This window comes from Phacochoerus africanus, chromosome 15 (genome assembly GCF_016906955.1).
Source record: "Phacochoerus africanus isolate WHEZ1 chromosome 15, ROS_Pafr_v1, whole genome shotgun sequence".
Classification (NCBI taxonomy): Eukaryota; Metazoa; Chordata; class Mammalia; order Artiodactyla; family Suidae; genus Phacochoerus; species Phacochoerus africanus.
The window spans coordinates 46,620,267-46,642,968 of NC_062558.1; the positions used below are offsets into that span (position 1 = coordinate 46,620,267).

Genomic DNA, 22,702 nt, shown 5'->3' on the forward strand with positions numbered 1-22,702 from the left:
CTTATCTGTACCCTGTCTTGGCTGGGGCCTTGAATCTTCTCATGTGACACTCAGATGCAAAGTGCTCAGCTCAGTGCCTGGCGCTCAGTGGCCTGCATTAAAGGTGGCTGCTATTATGAATTTGCCACATGACGTTCTGTCTTGGATGCCTCTTTTGTAGGAGAGTCCCAGGCTTTCCTCGCAAGTACTTGAAGCCAGGGTGAAGCAGAAACTATTATGTGAGGGGAAGTGCTACAGGAAGTTCTAGAGGATTTACAGTGAGAAAAAAGAAAACAGGTTTGTTGTTGTTGTTATTGTTTTATGACTGAACAATGTGGTGTTCAGCAAAGAACTTGAAATGAGAGACAGTAAACAGGTTAATTAAGAACAATCATGCGGCAGAGCCCAGGGCAAGGCCACAGTGAGGATATTGTGCAACAGAGCCAGGAAGAATCTGCAAACCTTGCAGTTCAAATCTCTGGCTCTGGAGAGATGAAGGAACAACACACCCTTCTTCCTCCAAGAGACTGAGGGGGCTATGTGTCCCTGCTGTGGGATCCAGACCACGTGACTGACCATGAGCCCTGCTGCCAGGCTGCCCTTGCTTTGCTTGAGGTGTTTGTCCAGATTCAGTACAACTGGTGGTCAACTGACGTATCTAGGCTCAAATCGCCTTGGCTTCAAGAAAGCAAGTGGGTGAACATGGGATCTGCTTGCTTCTGAAGTGTCCCCTTCCTATAATGAGCCCCAAATCTAAACAGTCACCAAGCCTATCTCCTCAACCACATATGAGGCATGATTCTATCTCCAGGCCCCCGACCCCCGTCTTCCTCCCCAGCTCAGGTACCATCATCTCTCATATGAGTTGTGAGGTTCCTTTACTCACTTAAATCCTTGATTAGAGTCTGCCTCTGACCCTCCCTTGCCTAAAACCATCACTGATGTCAGATTTGGTCCCAGACATTTCCTTATTCTCCTCAAAAGAAAATGCCCCCCAAACCCTACTAGTGACACCCCAATATACTCAGCACTTAAGTTCACCCCACCAGGCTGGCTCACCAAGCCCTGCACACCTCTCAAACTTCTTTCCATCACTCTCCTCAGTAGCTTCTGCCCAGTGGCTTTCCTTTCTCTGGATGGACCAGGGCTGAGCACTTGCTTCTGTCCCAGCCTTTACCCAGATACCCCCACCAGGGCTCTCTCACAGTCCCCTGCACCTCCCTTATTGTAGCACCCCCCTTACCGTAGCACCCACTGCTCTTTAGAGTATTACCACTTAAGAAACTGTCTCCTCTGCTCAATGGCAAGCAAAAGCAGGTCAAAGACTCTGTCTCCTCCACTGATGTGGAAGATACTCAGGAAAACTGGCTGGACCAATAAATGAAATGCCCAGCAAGGGAACTGCAGGACCTGGCTCAGCTGACCCAACAAACTCTCCTCATGGTCAGCAGGTAAGTGTCAGTCTCATTTGGAGGAAAGGCAGGAGGGAGAAAGAAGGAAGAAAAGGCCAGGCAGATGAGTTCCCATTGTGGCACAGTGAAAATAAACCTGACTAGGAACCATGAGGTTGTGGGTTCGATCCCTGGCCTCGCTCAGTGGGTTAAGGATCTGGCACTGCTGTGAGCTATGGTGTAGGTCAGACACGGCTTGGATCTGGTGTTGCTGTGGCTATGGTGTAGGCCGGCAGCTGTAGCTCTGATTTGACCTCTAGCCTGGGAACCTCCATATGCTGCAGGTGTAGCCCTAAAAAGAAAAGAAGAGAAAAAAAAAAAAAAAAGGCCAGGCAGAAAGATACTCACAAGGTAAAAACACATGTGCCAGCCACTACAACAAATTCCATTTCCCGAAAAGGAGAAACAACCACAATACCCAACAACACAAGACTAGCTTAGCAAATTCTGATGCAGCAATTCAAGAGACTAATATTGAGTCTTCAGAATGTGGGGAAATGGTTATGATAATGTCAGATGAAAAACAGGATATAAACTCTGACTTCAACCACGTAAACATCTGCCTAAGGATAAGGCCCTGATACACACACACATCACTGTGGAGTTGTTGATAGCATTGTGTGCCTTCTTTCCTCCAGGAGGAGAACAAAACAAAACAGAGCAAAAAACCCCAACATCATTTTAGACAATTTAATGCCATGGGGAACTAAAGAGGGCTTTTTCTATAGTTTGAGCTAATGCCCTTCCCTTCTGGAATTCTAAAAGCAGCAGTCAATTTCTTACACCATCAGCAATTCAAATTTGGGGATCCATGAGGTTAAAAGTGCTCTGGGTGATTCCCACCACTGACTCCAGGCCTCCACCCTCCCCTCCCCCCGCACTGCTGCAGGCACATGCAATAGGTCGACAGGAAAATAAGGTTAAGACCACACAATGAAATGAACAGTACCTTTCTTGGTCGTGGTGAAATATTTTGAGTCCGTCATTTTGGTCCCTTATTTGTAGCCAGTCTCTGCAAGACAGAAGAAAGGGGTGACTTGCCTTTGGGTTCCAAGTTCATTTCACAAGAGGAGGGGGTTCCAGTACACACCTGGTGAGGGGGATAGCTACTCACCTCTTTACTGGGCACAGGAACTGTCAGATAATGGCTGATTGGATTTTGGAAGGTAATTCTGAAGCATCTATCAAATTTTTGAATGTGCATATCCTCTGACCCAGCAATTTTGCTTCCACAGAAGCACCTATACAGGGTTTTATACCCTGCAGCACTGGAAACAATGTAAATGCCCATCAGTAAGGGAATGGCTCAATACCTTGGAAGAGTCCACAGATTAAAAAGCACTGAATAATCATGGTGACAGCCCCTTTGTGGTGCTCACTCTGCCTAGCACTGGTTCTAGGGGCTTCTTACATGTTGACTCATTATAGCCTCATCATAGTGTCATGGAGGTACTATTACTGCCTATATAGTGAAAGGAACCTAGAAAATATGGAGTTTAAAAAGCTCACGAGATTTCCTCTCTCCCCAACGTTCCCAAGCTTCTCTAACAATGAAAGGTATTATTCATCCCTAGAGAGGGCTAGAATCTACACTGAAGACTTTGCAACACTCTCCAAATCTAACTGGCCAGTTTTCTCAAAGCATCTCTCAGGACACCTCATAGTATAAAACTCACAGTGTGCAGTGCTGGTCTAAGGCAACAGGACAGAGAAAGTACTAAGGCTCTCTCATTCATTCAACAATTTGCTGGACATTTACTCTGTAACCTCAGTAGCTCTATGACAACAGCTGAAAGATAAAGGAAGCTACATGGAGTTCTCATCGTGGCTCAGCTATAACAAACCTGACTAATATTCATGAGGACATGGGTTCAACCCCTGGGCTTGCTCAGTGGGTTAAGGATCCAGCAGCTGCTGCGTAGGTAGGTCAGAGATGCAGCTCTGATCCCATGTTGCTGTGGCTGTGGCTGTGGCATAGGCCGGTGGCTGCAGTTCCAACACAACCCCTAGCCTGGGAACTTCCATATGCCATGAGTGTGGCCCTAAAAAGCAAAAAAACAAACAAACAAAAAAGAAGCTACAGAGGGGCCAAGTACCCTGGATATACTGCAGAGGCTTCAGGGGTTCTTCTAACATTGATTAAGAAGCTATCACTTACTGAACACCTATTAAAGCCACGGGCTTTACACATATTATTTCATTTAATTCTAACAATAAGGTAACTGTTTTTACTCCATTTTATAGATGAGGAAACAGGCCCAGAGATGTTAAGTAACCTGCACAAAGTCACACAGCTTGTAAGTGGCTGGACTGGAAGACTATTTCAGGTCCATCAGAGCTCAGCATCTGTGCTCTATTAATGAAGGAATTCTGCGTCCCCCATCCAAGAGGAAGGACAGAGCCCTGACAGTGGCTTAAGGCTCAGTCTAACAAACCAAGAAATTTTCAACTGAAACCTTCTAGTCCTGCCTGTAGTTTCATATGGTACAGAAAACCACACAACCCTCCAAAACAGATGTTTAAATGGAGAAAATTCACTTTGTCCCTTCTGTTGCCTCTGTGGAAGAGATTCAGACATGAAAATCATTAACATCTTCTTTCAATTCATTACTATGGGGAGGTGAGATGAAGGTTACTGGTGGGAAGGACATGAAGAGTCAAGTATCATTTTAAAGTTCTCTGGAAACAAAGCCAACATAGTACCCCTCCAGCCCAACTCTATTTTTCTAGTTTAAGCTTGTAAATTATGGCAGGATGACAACAGGGCTGTTCCCAGCTGAGACACCCATAGATTTTGTTTCAATGGGAAACCAATGCGTACTGGCTTGGGGCTGCCTGAAAGCCTTCATGGATGCTGTTAAGATGAAGGAATAAAGGCTTCACTGACAAAAGTATAAGAAAAAGACACAATTTCCACAGTCCCCCCTGCTTTGCCAGATTGAAAAGGGATGATGGCACTTTCTATGGGAACTGCAAGAAAGAGAAGAGACTGCTGCATCTGATGAGCCGATGCCACAGCAGGGACTCTAATCGCTGGTTCTGGCGGCAGGAGTCAGGGCTGTAGGCAGAGTCACAAAGTGAGGACCCGAAGCGGCATCCCTCCTCCATATGTGGCCAGTGTTCAGTCAGTGGTTGTTGAAAGAAAAGTGGCCCTTGAAAATCCCAGAGAGCCTCAACCTACTCTCTGACAGCCGTTATGTAACTATTTAAGCACTTGTTTCCTATAGGAGTTTATGTACCTTAAAAATAATTTCTTTTTGAGCACAAAGAAAGCTATTTTTTTCAGAGAAACTTAGAACCAACCTAGAGGTCCTTTGTGGAGCTCTGAGAATGAGCAGGTAAAGAAGATAATGGCATGTCTGTCACACAATAAGGGACAGAATGGCTTCAGAAGTCACAGGCCTGAGAGCATAACCAGAAGTATCTAGAATAGGAGAACAGCCGTTTCTCATTGTTAAGTTTAGTTCAAGAAGAGGGATCAATGACAGCAAAAGGGACTAAAAATCAGAGGCCAAAAGGATCACAGAAAGTAACATACAAATCCCTCCAATGTTAAATCTAGATGGAAATCAAAATGAACACAGCAAAAACTACCTTAAGATGTCTAACTTCAGTGCTGCCCAGAAATTCTTCCTTCTCTCTAGAAGAGACTGTTAGGGGCTTCCCGCTTATCTGCAGGCTCAACATGACATCTGAGGGCCCTGAATACCCCGAACACAACCAGCCAGGTAGAGGAAAGGGTGGGAATGTTTCTCTTTGGGGGAGTAATAAAAGCAACAGAGCTGCTGTAGTGATGCCACCACAGATGCCGATGCTCCTACAGCTGAAGCTGCTGATGACACTTTCTTTTACAGGGGCTAAGCAGTCACAAACTTAAACCACCACCCGTGTGTACCGGCTGGTGCTGGTGGCCTCTTGCCTCTGCAATATCTATTTCACATATTCCTTTGCAGAGGGCCCAATGGGACTGGTGATGCAGAAACAGTACCCCTCTGGAGCTGTTTTCTACACAGGAAATAAGAGGAGGAAGGGGAGATGCAGAGAAGTGGAAACCCTTTTGCAAAGCCACCCCAGAACACTGAATAAAAAAACCTCACCCCCCCATGAAAGATCATGTGCCTATGGATCTACCAAGGGTGGCTAGCTCCTTGTGTCCTTTCACTTCAGCTGCCTCTTGGGTGTCAGTGCAAGAGGTATCTTTCATTTTCTCTGCAGGAATTGAAAAAATCCTACAGTTCAGACTTCGAGCTCCCACAGGAAAGACTGGTGCTTTTCCTGGCCCTGTCCAGCTGCCACCATGCATTGCATCTCTGCTAATGGAGGCCACAGGTGCCATGATTGAAAGCAAGCAACCGATTTAGATAGGAAAAAACTTAGGGATTGGGCTCCATCTTTGAAAGTAGCAGGGCACATTAAAGAAGCAGTAACTGGTGCTCTGGCCAGTGTGATGAGTCACTTTCACTAAGGAGATGGCATTCAGTGCTGGGATAGCCCTCAGTTTCAAAATTTAACAGACCAAGGAATGCCTCAAGAGCATGGCACAGTCCAAATTCAAAGGGGGGCACATCTGGAAGGACTGGTTTGTCTTTGAGAAGCCACTGCTGCTATCCCCACCTCACATCCTCCCTTCCTACACCCATCCTCAGAAGATGACTTTTTTATCTTTTTTAGGGCCGCACCCGAAACATATAGAAGTTTGCAGGCCGGGGGTGAACTGAAGCTGCAGCTGCCAGCCTATGCCACAGCCACAGCAACACCAGATCCAAGCCGCATCTGTGACCTACCCTGCAGCTTGTGGCAACACCAGCTCCTTAACCCACTGAGCAAAGCCAGGTATTGAACCCACATCCTCATAGATACTTGTCAGATTCTTAACCTGCAGAGCACAACGGGAACTACCCATCCTCAGAAGATGACTTTGATGCCACAATCTCAGGGCCAGTTTAATCTCATTTTTCTTTTCTTTTCTTTTTTTTTTTTTTTTTTAATCCTACTGACAAGGCTGCTTCCCCTGCCACTAGGCTTAAAAGGAACTAGGTAATAAAGCCTGAAACAGTACTCTCTTATATGTTTTCCAGAATTATGAAGAACTTCTTGGTGAAAATCGTGAACAAACTGGCCAGGGACAAAGATGTAATTTCAGAGTAGAAAAATGATGTCCTAGGAAGAAAAGGAAAGGTGAAAGAAAAAACACATAAAAATATTTTCAGCTAAGATTTTAGATTTTAGCCACTGGCCTTAGGATTAGGTTTAAGGGGGAAAAAAAAAAACAAAAAATCACTTTTCAAATTTTTGATTCATCAACAAATCTAAATACAATTTTATGAAGAGAAGATTAAGAAATATCTGTTTTTTAAGCTAATAAAATGAATTCAAAATCTATAAAAAATACGTGAAGAAAATACTAAATTTCAACTTTTCTTCAAAGTCTCAAAATCACTAATAATTAATTAAAGAGTACTGAACTGAGGTTACAGTTTACTTCATCTCTGTAATTCAATTTCCTCTCTTAAAACTGGGGAATTCACCACTGACAGGGGATAGTGTAAGAATGAAAGGACATAAGAGTTCCTGACATGCCTCAGTGGAAACAAATCTGACTAGCATTCATGAGGACACAGATTTGATCCCTGGCCTTGCTCAGTGGGTTGAGGATCCAGTGTTGCGGTGGGCTGTGATGTGGGTCGCAGATGTGGCTTGGATCCCCCACTGCTGTGGCTATGGTGTAGTCCAGAAGCTACAGCTCTGATTCAACCCCTAGCCTGGGAACCTCCATATGCTGCTGGTGTGGCCCTATAAAGACAAAAACCAAAACAAAAAAAGAATGAAAGGATACTGAAAGCATAAACATAGCCATCATAAATATGAAATAGATCAGTGGATATTTCTAGGTGGAAAGGATGGATCAAAGGGGGCACAAAAAAAAAAAAACCCTCTAAAGTGATAGAAGTGATCTCTATTTTGATGCAGATACTGGCCAAACTGCACACTTAAGAGCTGAGCATTTCTCTGTCTGTCTCTCTTTTTTTTTAAGGGCTGAACCCTTAGCATAAGGAAGATCCCAGTATAGGTGTCAAATTGGAGCTTTAGCCTCCAGCCTGTGTCACAGCCACAGCAATGCAGGATCCAAGCTATATCTGCAACCTACACCATAGCTCATGGCCATGCCAGATCCTTAACTCAATGAGCAGAGCCAGGGACTGAACCTGTGTTCTCACGCATACTAGTCGGGTTCATTACCACTGAGCTACAATGGGACCTCCACAGAGCTGAGCATTTCAGTCGGTGTTAAGTTATACAAACATTACATTAAAATAAATAAATAAATAAATAAATAAAACAAACCCTGGATAAGAAAAATAGCACACTGCATAACCCAAAGGAAATAAAGCCTTTCTGAGCAAGACATAAAATGAATAAGTCTTAAAAGATCTATGAATTCAATTATATAAAAATCAAGGCTTTCTGCATGGCCAAAAACATAATAAAAACCCAAAGACATACAAAAGATAAATACATACACAGAGGAGGTCCCATCATGGCTCAGCAGAAACGAATTTCACTTGAATCCATGAGGATGCAGGTTCAACCCTTGGCCTCGCTCACTGGGTTAAGGGTCTGGTGTTGCCATGAGCTGTGATGTAGGTCACAGACGTGGCTCGGATCTGACGTTGTGACTATGGTGTAGGCTAGAGGCTACAGCTCTGATTCCACCCCTTGCCTGGGAACCTCCATATGCTGTGGGAGCGGCCCTAGAAAAGGCAAAAAGACCAAAAAAAAAAAAAGTGACTACAAAGACAAAAATGGCAGAGGATGTAGCCCATTCATAAAAATGACATACAGTGGTTTGGGTTTACTTACGATAAGAGAAATGGAAATTAAAATTACAATGAAATACAATAGCTGAAATCAGCTATTGGATTTGGTAAAGACCCAAAAGTCTGGCAACACTCCATAATGGTGCTGACATGGGGAAACAGATACCCTTATATAATGCTAACGAATCTAAATTGCTACAACATTTAAAGCAATTTGACAACAGCAGATACCAAAACTGCAAAGGCACTTACCCATCAACCCACCAATTCTGCTTCCAGTTTATTCTATAGGTACAAAACTATGAGGATACAGTTATTCATGTGGCATCCTTTGTAATAGCAAATATTTTAAATACTTTAAATGTCCTCCCATTGAGAGAGGACTGGTTTAAAAAATTACGCCACTACATACAGACATGAGGAACACGATGCAATCATGAAAAAGAATGAGCAGTTCTACATGTACTTATATGCAATACCCTCTAAGATATTAAGTGAAAAAAAGATGCCAGAGTTCCCATCATGGTGCAATGGAAAGGAATCCAACTAGGAACCACGAGGCTGTGGGTTCAAACCCTGGCCTTGATCAGTGGCTTAAGGATCCGGCATTGCCGTGAGCTGTGGTATACATCACAGACTCGGCTTGGATCTGGCATTGCTGTGGCTGTGGCATAGGTCAGCAGTTGTAGCTTCGATTATACCCCTAGCCTGGGAACCTTCACATGCCATGGGTGTGGCCCTACAAAAAAGATGCAAAATGTAATACATAACAATTTTAATTTAATTAAAAAATAATTATACTAATAAAACATAAATACTCAAGTGTTTGCAAATGCATAGACTATCCTTGAAAGGGTAAAAAAGAAATGTTAACCATGGTTTCTCTAAGAAAGGAAGCTGGATTACCAAGGGAGGGTTAAGAGACTGACTCTTCATCGCTTATCTTTGTCTATCTTGGGAATTTTATATCCTGTGTATGTAAATCATCTCTTTGAAATATAATGCAGTTTGGCGTTCCTGTTGTGGCTCAGCAGTAATGAACCTGACTAGTATCCATGAGGATCTGGGTTCGATCCCTGGCCCTGCTCAGTGGGTTAAGGATACAATATTGCCATGAGCTGTGGTGTAGGTCACAGACGCAGCTCGGATCTGGCATTGCTGTGGCAGAGGCCAGCAGGTGCGGCAGAGGCCAGCAGTTGCAGCTCCTATTCAACCTCTAGCCTGGGAACTTCCATATGCCTTGGCTGCGGCCCTAAAAAGACAAAAAATAAAAAACTATATATATATATAAATAAATGCAATTTAGAAAACTATGGTACATCTATCCGAAACACTATTCCCACCCCCAGGCTTATTTCAGTCTCAGCTCAAACACACTGTACCAGAGAAGCCCTCTCTGGACCCAGAGGGGCAGAGGCTTCCCTGACATGTGACTCAATCACAGTGTGGTCTTCCCCACAGTCCTCCTCCTGACTCTAATTTAGGACCTGTCCTGTTTAATGCTGTCAACCCAGCAATTGGCCAATGCCTGGCATATTCCAGGAGTTCACAAAATGTTTGATGACAAAATGAAAGACAGGTTTTCCAGAGAAGCTAGAAAACCAAGAGCCCACAACAGGTCACCACAATAGGGCTGCTTGATGAGTGCCAGACAGCGGTGGCTGGGCAAACCAGGAACATAGGCTTTGCAGTTAACTTTCAACAGAAATGGCAAGACTGATCCAATGCCAAGATGGCTCCAAGGAAATCTAGTTTTGCTACCAACAGCTCTGAGACCCTGGGCAAACACCCCCCATCTTTGGCCCGCCCTTTCCCCAATTGTCAAACAGGAGAATTCAAAGAAATCAATGGCTTTTCAAGTGTCCTTCTCCCCAGCCTGCTTTTAAATTGTTTAAAACAAAAATGGAGGGAGTTCTCATCATGGCTCAGCAGAAATGAATCTAACTAGCATTCATGAAGACACAAGTTAAATCCCTAGCCTTGCTCAGTGGGTTAAGGATCCAGCGCTGCCATAAGCTGTGGTGTAGGTTGCAGACATGGCTCGGATCTGGCACTGCTGTGGCGTAGGCCAGTGGCTACAGCTCTGATTTGACCCCTAGCCTAGGAACCTCCATATGCCGCAGGTGTGGCGACAGAGAGAGAGATAAAGAGATAGACAGATAGATAGATAGATAAATGGAACTGCTCTAGTTGAAGTAAGGGTGGGTGCCCAGAGCCTGGTGCATTATTCCACTGTGCCTGGCATTCCCATCCCCTCACCAGGGGACCTTCTGACAACCCATAGTTCCATGGAACAAAGTCAGAAAACTACCAGTCTGTTAAATGACAAAGTCCATCCTCCCACCCCCCATTTCATGTTCTATGATTCCCTGCAAGATGAGAAACCCACTTTCTTACCAATGAGTGTTCTTCCTGGGAATCAGAGGCAATGTGCATGATCATTCACAGGGCATGACAGAAGATGTTTCCAAGGGGACAAAAGAGAAAACAAATTCAGAATGCAGCCAGGGCCAGCAAACCTTATTAGGTCTTCAGTAGGAGGGAAAACAGTAACAAGCCAAGCAATTCCCCAAGTGACCAGCCAATGGCCAGGGAGAGGACTTTTCTAGGCTCAGAGCAGTGACTCATGTCAGAGCAGCCCATACTCTGCAATTGGATGAGAAGCATGAAGATGGCAGTGCCAGCACAGAGCCCTGCGTGCCTTCGGCGCCCAGCGAGATCAGCCAGAGGAGAAGCTTAGGAAATGAAAAGAGGAAAGAGACATTTGACAAGGTCTGATTCAATTGCCAAGACCCATCACTGAGTTCAAGGATATCCAGGCAAGAAAAACTGATCCCTAAAAGTCTGTGTTGGTAACTTCCCACTTCAGTGCTGAAACTGTCACTGTTAAACCTTTGCCTGATGAACAGCTTTCAGAAACTTGATCCGAGGTAAGTGTTAGCTCAAGGACAGTCAAGACTATGCTAGGAAGAGTGAATAACAGGGGCTAGGGTAGTGCTACTGTTTCTTCACTTGCAACAGAAAAGCCAAACTTTAACCAGTGTGTATGTTTTGCTGTTTAAGTTCTGTCTCAAGAGCAGAGGTTGATTCATTTCACAAATGCCTCCCTACTCTGCATGCTCTGGATTGTGTCCTTGACCCCATTCAATACAATGTTTAATAGAGATGATGATTTTACTTACCACCCAGTAATTCTACTCACCACTCCTCACCTAACAGTCTCCTTTTATTTTTTTTTATTTTTTTTGTTTTTTTGTCTTTTCTAGGGATGTACCCGGGGCATATGGAGGTTCCCAGGCTAGGGGTCTAACTGGAACTGTAGCCGCTGGCCTACGCCACAGCCACAGCAATGCAGGATCCGAGCCACGTTTGCGACCTACACCACAGCTCATGGCAATGCCAGATCCTTAACCCACTGAGCAGGGCCAGGGATCAAACCCTCGACCTCATGGTTCCTGGTTGGATTCGTTAACCACTGAGCCATGACGGGCACTCTGTAACAGCCTCTTTTTTTAAAAAGGAAAAGATCCTCACAGGTAAGTATTGAAGTTTACATCACAGACAAGGAAACAGGTCAGGCCACCTCGAAGATTAAAAGGTGAGTCAGCAGTAGAGAAACCAGATTTCAGACTTTCTCTCTGAGACAATGTGGTTACCAAATTTAGACAGGCTCTTTCAAGTCGGTTCAATTATAAGTAAATAAGCTGTATTCTTCCTTGGGCTTGGCACAAGATTTGAAACAAAGGTGGCAGTGGTAGTGGTAATGACAAATGGATGTGCACTATGGGCCAGAAACTAAAAGAGCTTTAAATTCAAACCTCACACTAATCTGTGAAGAAGGTATCAATAATATCACAAGTTTACAGATGAAGCCCAGAGAGGTCAAGGCATTTGTTTGGAGTCACAGAGCTAGAAAAATGGTAACTCCGATATTCTCTACTCTTGCCCCATCATGAGGTCACACATGTCCCACTCTGTCCAGTGAGGCAACTCCCCCTCTCTGATGAAGCCCTGGAAGAAACACACACACTTTAAACAGGTCGTAAAGTATGTTGCCACACATCCCTGCCTAGTCCCTCGAAGCTTGAATTACAGGTTATTTTAGGGCGAGCCCATCCAGTTTGGACAACAGGAATGTCAAGTTTAGAAATGTGTCTAGTGAAAGCCTGTCTGCATGAGCTCACCTGAGTTATAGGTCTCCTGGGATCTGGATGAAAACTGATTAGTCAATCTTCCGTGATCCACCAGCAATTAAAGCTTCAAAATGAAAAGGAACTAAAAGCAGACAAATGGCACATCAAATGTTCTACAAGACTGAATCTCTAGTACTGAACTCTAGCATCAAGTGCCAGTCCCTAACTAATCTAAAGCAGTAATATGTGGAAAGACATGTTGCCAAGAAAAAGAAAAGTTCCTTAAAGGGGGCGGGCCTTCTGGAGTTCCCACTGTGGTGCAACAGGATTGGCAGCCTCTTGGGAGCGTTGGGACACAGGTTCAAGCCCTGGCCTGGCACAGTGGGTTAAGGATCTGGCGTTGCTGCAGCTGAGGCTTAGGTTGCAACTATGGATCAGATCTGATCCCTGGCCCTGCTGGGGGCACCCAAAAAAGGGAAAAAATGGGGGAAGGTGGGGGGCTTCTTCTGAACAATCTCACTTTAAATTAATGAAGATGAAGAGAAAGAGGCCAAAGACTATAGAATTAGGCTCCTTGAGACCTTAGTTTCCCCACCTGAACAATCAGAACACTTTCTGAAAATCTGACAAATTTTGAAGTCATTCACGTATACAGCATGTATAACAGTGTGCGGTACTGTCAGCTCCAAGCCTGGGACTGTGCCCCATACAGGAGCACACTCCCAGTAGACAAAGAACAGTCTTTCCTGCTGGCCTTACAGATTCAGAAGCCAGGTAAAGGGAACAGCAGAGTGAGCATGACCTCCAGATAACTGCCACCAAAACTGAGGAGACTTAGAGATGGAAGCATTAAAGGATGCCTTCTTGGATTAATAGTGCTTGACTGAAAATGGAAAGATGTGTCAGATTTGGACAGGGAGTGGCAAAGGTGACATGAGAAGAACCACAAATTGCCAGAATAACAGGGAATGAATGGAGAATAACTCAACCACCACAAACACTGGCTGGGGCACAGGCTCTGTGCTAGGGAATTCAAAGCCCCTGTATGAATTCTCAAGTAACCAATTTTATTTTATTTTATTTTATTTTTTTGTCTTTTTGCTATTTCTTTGGGCTGCTTCCGCAGCACATGGAGGTTCCCAGGCTAGGGGTCGAATCGGAGCTGTAGCCACCGGCCTACGCCAGAGCCACAGCAAGCCGCGTCTGCAACCTACACCACAGCTCACGGCAACGCCGGATCATTAACCCACTGAGCAAGGCCAGGGGCCGAACCTGCAACCTCATGGTTCCTAGTCGGATTCATTAACCACTGCACCACGACGGGAACTCCCTCAAGTAACCAATTTTAAAATGAGGAGTTAGAGATGCTGAGAGAGGAGACATATCCAAGGCCAAAACAAACACACGTGTTTAAGGAGGCTCTGAGACCACCTGGCTGAAGGCAAGGTCCTGGCAGGGAAAGAAGCAGATGAGGTTAGTCAGGGAATGATGAGATTCAAGGCAGCCTTGGATGTCAAGGTGAGTTGGACCCTGCCAACAGAAGATGCAGTGATCTTATCAAATGACAAGTCTCATTGCTGGCAAGCATTTGATGCTACTGATCACTCCCTCCTCCTTGAAAAATTCTCTTCCTTTGGATTCCAGGATGCTATGCTGTCTGCTTTCCCCCATCCCACTGTCTGGTGTCTTTGTTCCTCTTCCTCTTCCTCTCCTTCAATACTTGCAGCGCCCAAGGGCTCAGGCCTGGTTCTTCTGCCCTTTTCCAGAGGCCCTCCTCCATTCTCCAGCTGAGCTATTTACTTCACCCAGTGTCATGGTTTTAAGTACCATCTCTGTGCTGACAACTCACAATTTTACATCCCTAGGCCCAATCTCTCCCTTGAACTCCCATCTCATATATTCAAACTGCCTGACATTTCTTCTTGAATGTTTGTATACCTAACAGGCAGCTCAAATTTAAAATGAAAAAAACTACCACCTGCTTCCCCCCATCCCTTAACTGGTTCATCCTGCAGTCTTCATTATCCAGTTACTGCCAATACCATCGTTAACAGGTTCTCAAGTTCAAAAAACCTCAGTTACCTTTGACAACACACTCTATCTCATATGTCATATGTCATATCTAATCCATCAGGAATTCCTGTCGGGTCTACATTCAATGAATTTAGAATCCATGAAGTGGCTTCTCACTGGCTCCATCATTCCCACCTGGCCCCAGGACACCATCCCCTCCCATCAAGATTGCTGCCAAAGCTGCTTCCACACTGCACCTGACAACCCAACTCAGCAACAGCCAGAATGGTTCCATCAGTCTAAGACAGTGGCACCTCTCTGCTCAAAATCCTCCAATGGTTCCTTGTCTCCCTCAGAGTAAAAGCCAAAGTCCCTATCATGGCCTCATGGCTCACAAGGCCCTGGATAAGATGCATACCCCCTCCTGTTTCTCTCACACACACCTCCTGTCATTATCTCTTTTGAATTCTTCTCCCACTGTTCTCCCCATCACTCCCTCAGTTCCAGCCACATGGGCCTCTTTGCTGATCCTTGAACACAACAGGCATGTTTCAACCCCAAGGCCTTTGCATATGCTATTCACTTTGCAAAGGAGGCTCTTTCTCCAGATGGCATCATAGCTCAGCTCATCTTTTTTCCCCTTCAGTTGTACTGAGATATAATTGTCATACAGCACTTTGTCAAGTTTAAGGTGTACAGTGTAATGATTTGACTTTCATACATCAAGAAATGGTTATCACAATAAGTTTAGTGAACATTCATTATCTTACACAGATACAAAATTAAATAGAAAATTTTTTCCTTGTGATAAGAGATCTAAGGGTTTACTCTCCTTTCATAATAACATGCAGAAGTGATACTTATATTTATCATGTTGTACATTACATTCCTAGCACTTATGTATTTTATAATTGGGAGTTTTGTACCTTTTGACTGCCTTCACTCAATTCCCTTCCCCCCAACCCCTGCCTCTGGTAACCACAAATCTGATCTCTTTTTCTGTAAGTGTGTTTGTTTTTGAAGTATAATTGACCTACAACACTATGTTAGTTCCCTTTACACAACATAGTGATTCTATATTTCTACACATTTCAAAATGATCACCATACTGCATAGTTATGGACTATATTCCCCACACTGTACTCTTCATACCCGTGACTCATTTACTTTACAACTGCAAGTTTCTCCCTCACCTATTTCTCTCCTCCCCCCACCCCAGTCCCTCTCCTCTTTTGTATCTTGGCTCAAATGTTACCTTCTCACTGAGGCCTTCTCTTGCCACTTTATTTAAAATCATTACCACTCCCAACGAATCCCCCACACTTCCTATTCTCCTTTTGTTTTTTTCTTCAACGTACTTATCAACATAGTATAAAACTTATTTATACTGCCTATTTTTTCCTCCCTCCATAATGAAATTACGCAAGGACAAGGATTTTGTCCATTTTGTTCACTACTATATTCCGACTCCTAGACTGGCAAGTAATAGGTACTCAGTAAATATTCAAATGACTAGTGCTCAATCCTCCTCTTGGGGAAATTTCAAGTTTTGTTAACCAACCTCAGCCAGGAAACACCTTCCCAATGTTCATTTCACAGGATTCGCCAGGGTCAGAGCTACATCTGTTCTGGTTGTCAAGCTGTTTTGACAATACTGAAATTGAGAATGCCAAAAATCCTAGCCATTTTACAGCCAATAAATGGAAGGTAAGTAAATAAATGATGAGAGAGAAGAAAGGGCAGAGGGTAGAAGATCAAGTGGCAACATATCCAACGGAAGAAATGTTCAAGCCACTTCCTTCAGTGAGGCCATATCATCATCCCCCTGCTCTGGGCATGAGCTCAGAGAGTGACCAGAGTTGCAGGAGGTAGGGGTACAAATGCTGGGGTAGGTGTGGGAAGGGGGGCTCTGACACAGGCCATGGTATCAGCTTAGCCAGGGCCTTCCCTCCACCTATAACACTCCAGGCTCATAGGCCTTCTGTGTTCCTGTGCTTCACTGCCCTCACACCTGCTGATCCTTCTGCCTGGATTATCTCTCCAGCTTCTAGAGCAGCTTATCCTTCAAACCTCAGCTTAGGTGACATCAGTTCAAAGATACCATCCCTGTATGCACTAAGTAGATATATATATATATACATGTCTTTCTGTCTTTTCTAGGGCCACACCTATGGCATGTGGAGGTTCCCAAACTAGGGGTCTAATCGGAACTGTAGCCACCAGCCTGTGCCACAGCCACGGCGATGCCAGATCAGAACCACGTCTTCGACCTACACCATAGCTCACGGCAATGCCAGATCCTTAACCCACTGAGCAAGGCCAGGGATCCAACCTGAAACCTCATGGTTCCTTATTGGATTCATTAACCACTGAGCCATGATGGGAACTCCATAAGTAGGTTTTTTTTTTTTTTTCTTCTTCTGCTTTTTAGGGCCACACCTTCTGCACATGGAAGTTGCCAGGCTAGGGGTCGAATCAGAACTAGAGTTGCCAGCCTAGGCCACAGCCACTTGGGATCTGAGCCGCATCTGCGACCTACACCACAGCTCACAGCAATGCTGGACCCTTAACTCACTGAGCGAGGCCAGGGACTGAACCAGCATCCTCATGGATACTAGTTGGGTTCGATACTGCCGAGCCTCAACAGAAACCCTAAGCAGGTATTTTTCTGCCTTCATAGCCCAGTATTCACACATTTACTGAGCCATAAATAGGTCTACATGCTGGAGATAAAGCTGTGAATGAAACAAAGAGCTTACTCTTCACAGAACTTATATCCTAATGGCAGGCAGAGATTATAACCAAGATAAATAAGTTAAATATATAGTATCTCAGATAGTGATTAATGTTATGAAGAAAAAGAAAGCTGTGAAGAAGAACAGGGAGCATGAGGGAGGGTGACTGGGAAGTTGAAATTTAACCAGGGCAGCTACAAACGGCCTCCTTGAGAAGGTGACAGGTGACCATGCCTGGGGAAGAGACTTCCAGGTGTAAAAAATAGTCAGTGCAAAGGTGGGAGTGTGCCCGGCCTGTTTGAAGAACAGTAGGGAGGTGATGTGGCTTAAACAGAGAGAGCTATAAGGGGGACAGTGGATTATTAAGATCAGAGGAGAATGGAGGGGGCCTTACAGGTCAAAGTAAGAACTCTGGCTTTTACTCTGAATGAGCTGTGAGTCACTGGAGGGTTTTAAGCTAGAGTCCTAAGATCTGGCTTACATTTTAACAGGTGCTGGCTGCTATGCTTCTTATCCCTCATGACTTACCTTTTTTTTTTTCAGCCACACCCACAGCATTTGGAAGTTCCCAGGCGGGAGACTGAACCGAAGAGACAATGCCAGGTCATTAACCCACTGAGCCATAGCAGGAACTCCACTTGTTTTTCTAATTATTACATTTGTTTTTTATTTCTTCTTTGTCTATCTGCCCCACTAGAATGTGGTAAGCAACCCAAAGGCAGAAACTGGCTTGTTTACCTATCCTCACATTTAGCCCTGTGTCAGGGACACAGGAGGGCTCAATAAATACTGAATGAATGAATGTTGGATGTATGAAGGCTCTGTCCTCAGTGTCACAATCTCCAGCCACCCAGCCCTCAGAGATCAGAGAATGAAGACTACAGAAACAAACAGCAGCTAGCTCTAATGAAATTTTGTCACTCTACTTTCAATATGCTTAGGACCCAAAAAGCAATTAAGGTGAGATAAAAAGTATGTGCCACCCAAGTCCAGTCCTTTACAGAGCTCAGCTGTAACGAATGTCTTCAGTGCTGAAAGGGTCGAACTTTTGACACCTGACTTCCAAATCTACCATCTTGTAGCTAAAGTCCACAGAGGAGATTTGACAGATCGGCGACTGATGAACTCTAGGCATTCTGTGGTCAACCAGCCACAATTGTAATTGGAAGAGGCCTCTCAGTTTTGGGGAGACCCTCTTAATGGAGGTCAGATGTCAAGCCCAAGGCTAAAGAGCCCAAAAGCATGAGGTTTGGGAGTCTAGAACCACAGGCAAGCCCTTGCTCAGCTCCATTAAATTAAAAGGAGACATTTCAAGGGCAAGGGGTTGGGAAAGGAAAGGTACAACCCAGGCTCTCAAGGGGTCTACACAACCTAACAGGCACAACCATACCACATCTGCAAAATGAGAATCACAATGCACATGCCTGAGGGGTTTATAAGGCTAAAACAAGGGAATACATACAAAGTCCTCGGCAGTGCCCAGTCCACCAAGTGCTTGATAAATGTTGGTCACCTTACTACTACACAGGAAGAGCCATTACCATCAGAACCTCCCTGCTGCTCCCGAATTTCCAGTTCTCTGGAGGCCCTAAAACACTCTGGTGGCTGGCTGAGTGGCAGCATGAATAGTTCTAGAGTAGTTAATCCCACCATTGATCAGATTTCTCCCTTCCCCTCTGGGGTGACATGAGGATGGACAGGAGATTGTCTGTAAAGTGCTTTAAATTCCCCAGGAGTCAAGGACTGCTAAAAATTTAATGTGATATTCATTTACTGAATATTTACTGAGCACCTACTATGTGCCAGACATTTCACTAGGTACTGGAGACACAAACAGTTAAGATAAGCCCTCTCCAAGGAGTAAAAGCTATGTATTTACGAGACTGCCAAGTAAACAGACAATGACAACTCACTGTGATCAAAGCCATGGGACATCCAGTTCAGGCCTGCAAGGTGGGGGAGATGGTCAGATGGGAAGCATCATGTAGTCGTCCAGCAAAGAAGGGTGTGTGTGTGACAGGAAATGGTGTTAAGGAGGAGGGAACAGCACAAAGCAAAGACACAGAGGCAAACAGCTGAGGCCTTTCCAGAAGTGGAAAGCAGCTGAGCTTGACTGCAACTTGGGAAGAGGAGTGAGGAAGTGAGTTGTAGAAAAGACAAGGCAAGAGAACCCAGCAGGGATCAGAGCTCAAAGGGCCTTGAAGGCCACGATAGGGAGTGTGAGTTTTAGCCTTAGAGCCATGAGGATCCACTGATGGATATTCAAGCAGAACTTTTTTTAAAAGAGAGTCCTCAAATGCTCAAGCAATATTTTTCTCTCTGGAGTTATTTGTTCCTCTCTGTGTGAAGAGAAAAAGAACACAAAAACCATTTCTGGACTGTGATAACTCATCAGTGACCTATCTTAGGCAAAAGACCTGTTTAGAAAAAGAAATATCTACAAGTAACAGATACCCCTTCAGCTTTCGGAAACACACCAAAGCACAGATCTCATACCCAAGGCGTGTTTGCTCTACATCAGGCTTTGGTGCCAGGCGTGGGGGTTTTTGGGAAGTGAGCAGTCAAGACGTGCCATAGCTTCAGAGAATAACTATAAAAAGAAGAAAGTTCAAGCCCTGAGCCAGCAGGACCAACGGACTGAACTTGTTCTGAAACACTTTTAGGAAGTGAAACAAGAAGGACGGGAGAAGTCCTGTGTACATAATGGTCTCTGTTTGCAGATGGAAATACCACACCCCCAAACCAGGGTTGACAGCCTTCCTTAGACACAGGCTCCCAGTGGGCACCAAGTGCCTAGAGTCAAGGCACCTACCACAGCAACAAAAGGGTCTGCACAAATGTGCCACATGTAACAGTGTTCTGGGGAGAGGGCGAAGGTGGTGGTGTTATTCTAGAACTGAGGTAAAGAAGGCTCAATCTGGGAGTTCCCATGGTGGCTCAGCGGAAATGAACCCAACTAGTGGCCATGAGAATACAGGTTCGATCCCTGGCCTTGCTCAGTGGGTTAAGGATCTGGCGTTGCGGTAAGCTGTGGTATAGGTCACAGATGCGGCTCAGATCTGGTGTGGCTGTAGTGTAGGCCGGCAGCTGTAGCTCTGATTCAACGCCTACCCTGAGAGCTTCCATATGCTGATCTGCGGCCCTTAATAAAAAATAAATTTAAAAAAGAGAAGGCTCAGTCTAAATAAGTTATTCAGGTCACATCACCAAGAAGCTGCTGAGCTAGGACTGGAATCCAGGATTGATTGATGAGTAAGGGAGTGCTTTTTCCATCACACCTTTGAGCGCTCAAGAAGTCACTCAGGTGAAATCTATGCTCAAACCACACTCAACTGATAATCTCTATACAACTTCTGAGGGATCTGATTCTTTGAAAACTAGTTAAGTCCCTCTTCATGGAGCTTCTTGAAGAGGTTGAAGGAGGCAGGGCTCAACTCAGGACAGGAAGCCAGATGCTTTGAGCTCTACTTATATTCCTACCATCTGTGACAAGTCACTTCATCTCATATTCTCCCTTGGAACGATGGGGATAGGGTGACAATGTTAAGTTTCTGTGAATTCAATGAACTAGAAGAACAGATCGAAGAGTTTAAAAACAGGTACTACAGTAATGTCTGTATCACAACTTTCTTCAGAAACATGTGGAAACCCTTATGAGTTCATTAAGGCCTGTAATACCCAGGAGTAGGTAGGATATCAGCAGGTCTGTGCTGCTATCAAGGAAAATGAGGCAGAAGTGGAGCAAGCGAATGTCTGCAAAGGAATATGGTTCAGTACCACAGAGCCTAGTCCTCTGGTCATGAAACCATCTCACCATCTTTCAGGCAAGATGTGCACTTTCCAGCCAAGAAGTCAGGGGACCTGCATTTTTCTTAGAGAGACACAGACCTTTCCCTTGGGAATATTCTTCAAGAACCCAGGGCCAAAAGATTCCTCTAAGGGGTCATGTAGTTCCTCTTTACTCCAAAAAGAATGCAGCTCAACCACTCTCAAGGGAGGTTCTGGATATTATTAAATTAGTTTCATCCATAGCCTATCTGATGTCTCACAGTACCCAATAGTCAGGAAAAACTCTTGCCCTGAAAAGCAACAACCTGCAAAACTGTTTCATCCTAAATAAAGTGAATCAAATGCTCCTTATGAAGGTTAGACAAGAAGCAATAAGGCTACATCTTTATATAGATGCAAGTAAAGATAATGGCAGCTAAAGATATTAAATAGCTCCTACACTCCAACCTTGCTCCAGCCTCTCTTTGGTCTCTGCACTTTGCACGTTCCTGAGAACCTGGGTAGAAACTCTGGCTCTTGCCTACACCACCCGATTGACCTTACAGGTGTGACTTAACCTCTCTGTGCATTTTACTCGGAGGTAAAATGGAGATAACAACAGCAGCTACCTCACAAAGGTTGCTGGGAAATTTAAATGCTGCATTACGAGTACTTAACATAATGCCTGGTACACAGTAAGAGCTCAATTAATCAGCAGCTAGCATTTTATCAGTAGTTTTGGCATTTATTACAGGTGTCCCCAGTTAACTTGTTGGTGAGGCGCCTAAGTACAGACCAAACCCAACCCTACCCCAGAGCAGGCAGCGCGGGCTGTTCCTTAATTTTTATTTTTTTATTTTTTTTTCTTTTCAAACCTTGGCAAAGAGATAAGGCCCTGAACGAGGAGGAAGACTCAGGCTGGCCATGGGGGTAAGAATGCAGAGGGAACCAGGACCCGAAGAGAAGTTTCCTGTTTGGCCAAGCGCAGGCTCCCTGGGGCCTAAGTCTAGGAGTCTCTCCGGGAGGGCGCCCCCAGAGGGACTGCGGACCTGGGGTGGAGGCGGGAGGCCAAGCGGGCCGAGAATGAATGAACCCGCAGCCCTTCTGCCTCAACGCGGCCTGGGAAGCCACTCTAGCTCCTCTAGCGCCTCGTCCTCTCCGTGACCTCTGACCCCACAAACCCCTCACCTCAGACCCCCCGACTCCCTGCCCCATCTCTTCTCCGGCCTCGCCGGGCTCCCCGCCTCCTCACCCGCAGGTCCAAACGGCTCCCGGCGCCACGGCGCGGCTCCACTCTGCAGTAAAACGTCCGCGGCCTTGTCCTCCCACTCTCCCGGTGCGTCCGTGCCGCCAGCCGCTCCGAGCCCCGCGGCTGTCACCTGCCGGGCGGAAGTGAGCTGCCCGCGCTCGGGCACTTCCGGTGGACGCAGGACCTGGGGGCGGGGTCAAGGGTTCAACCCGGGCGGGGGTGGGGCCCGTGAGGGCGTGGCCAGGAGGGCGGGGCCGGCGGGAATTAACCCTCCTCCGACACGTCGTTCTCAGCCACTGTAGAGCCAGAGAAAGATTAGACAGATAAGCCGTTACGTAGTTTAACTTGATGAAGATGGAAAAGGTCGTTACAGACGGGTAAACTAGACTCTGAGAGGGGCAAGTTTTGCTCAAGATCGCTTACTTTATGAAGGAATTCCGCGTTGTAAGAGAAAACCTTAGACCTTCCAAGGAGAGCTTAATAATGTCCCATCTTCCCTTTGGCTGGGTTAATCAGGACTTCAGTTGCTATAGCAATCTCACTCCCAACTCTGGTA

At 45.3% G+C, this 22,702-nt stretch overlaps 1 protein-coding gene across 7 annotated transcripts in view; it reads right to left on the minus strand.

Moving 5' to 3' along the window:
- Positions 1-22,301, minus strand: part of AP1B1 (adaptor related protein complex 1 subunit beta 1) — a 50,456-nt gene extending 28,155 nt beyond the window's left edge. For 5 of the 7 annotated variants that reach the window (XM_047759561.1, XM_047759560.1, XM_047759562.1 and 2 more), the window contains exons 1-2: positions 22,150-22,301; positions 2,380-2,442 (exon numbers count right to left, since the gene is read on the minus strand). In XM_047759561.1, the coding sequence (XP_047615517.1) occupies positions 2,380-2,416 (37 nt within the window). In that variant the 5' untranslated portion in view covers positions 2,417-2,442; positions 22,150-22,301. Of the gene's footprint in view, positions 1-2,379; positions 2,443-2,544; positions 2,699-10,645; positions 10,661-22,149 lie in introns of all 7 variants that reach the window. The other 2 variants (XM_047759556.1, XM_047759557.1) reach the window with 2 other exon arrangements.
- Between the last annotated feature and the right edge of the window lie 401 nt (positions 22,302-22,702).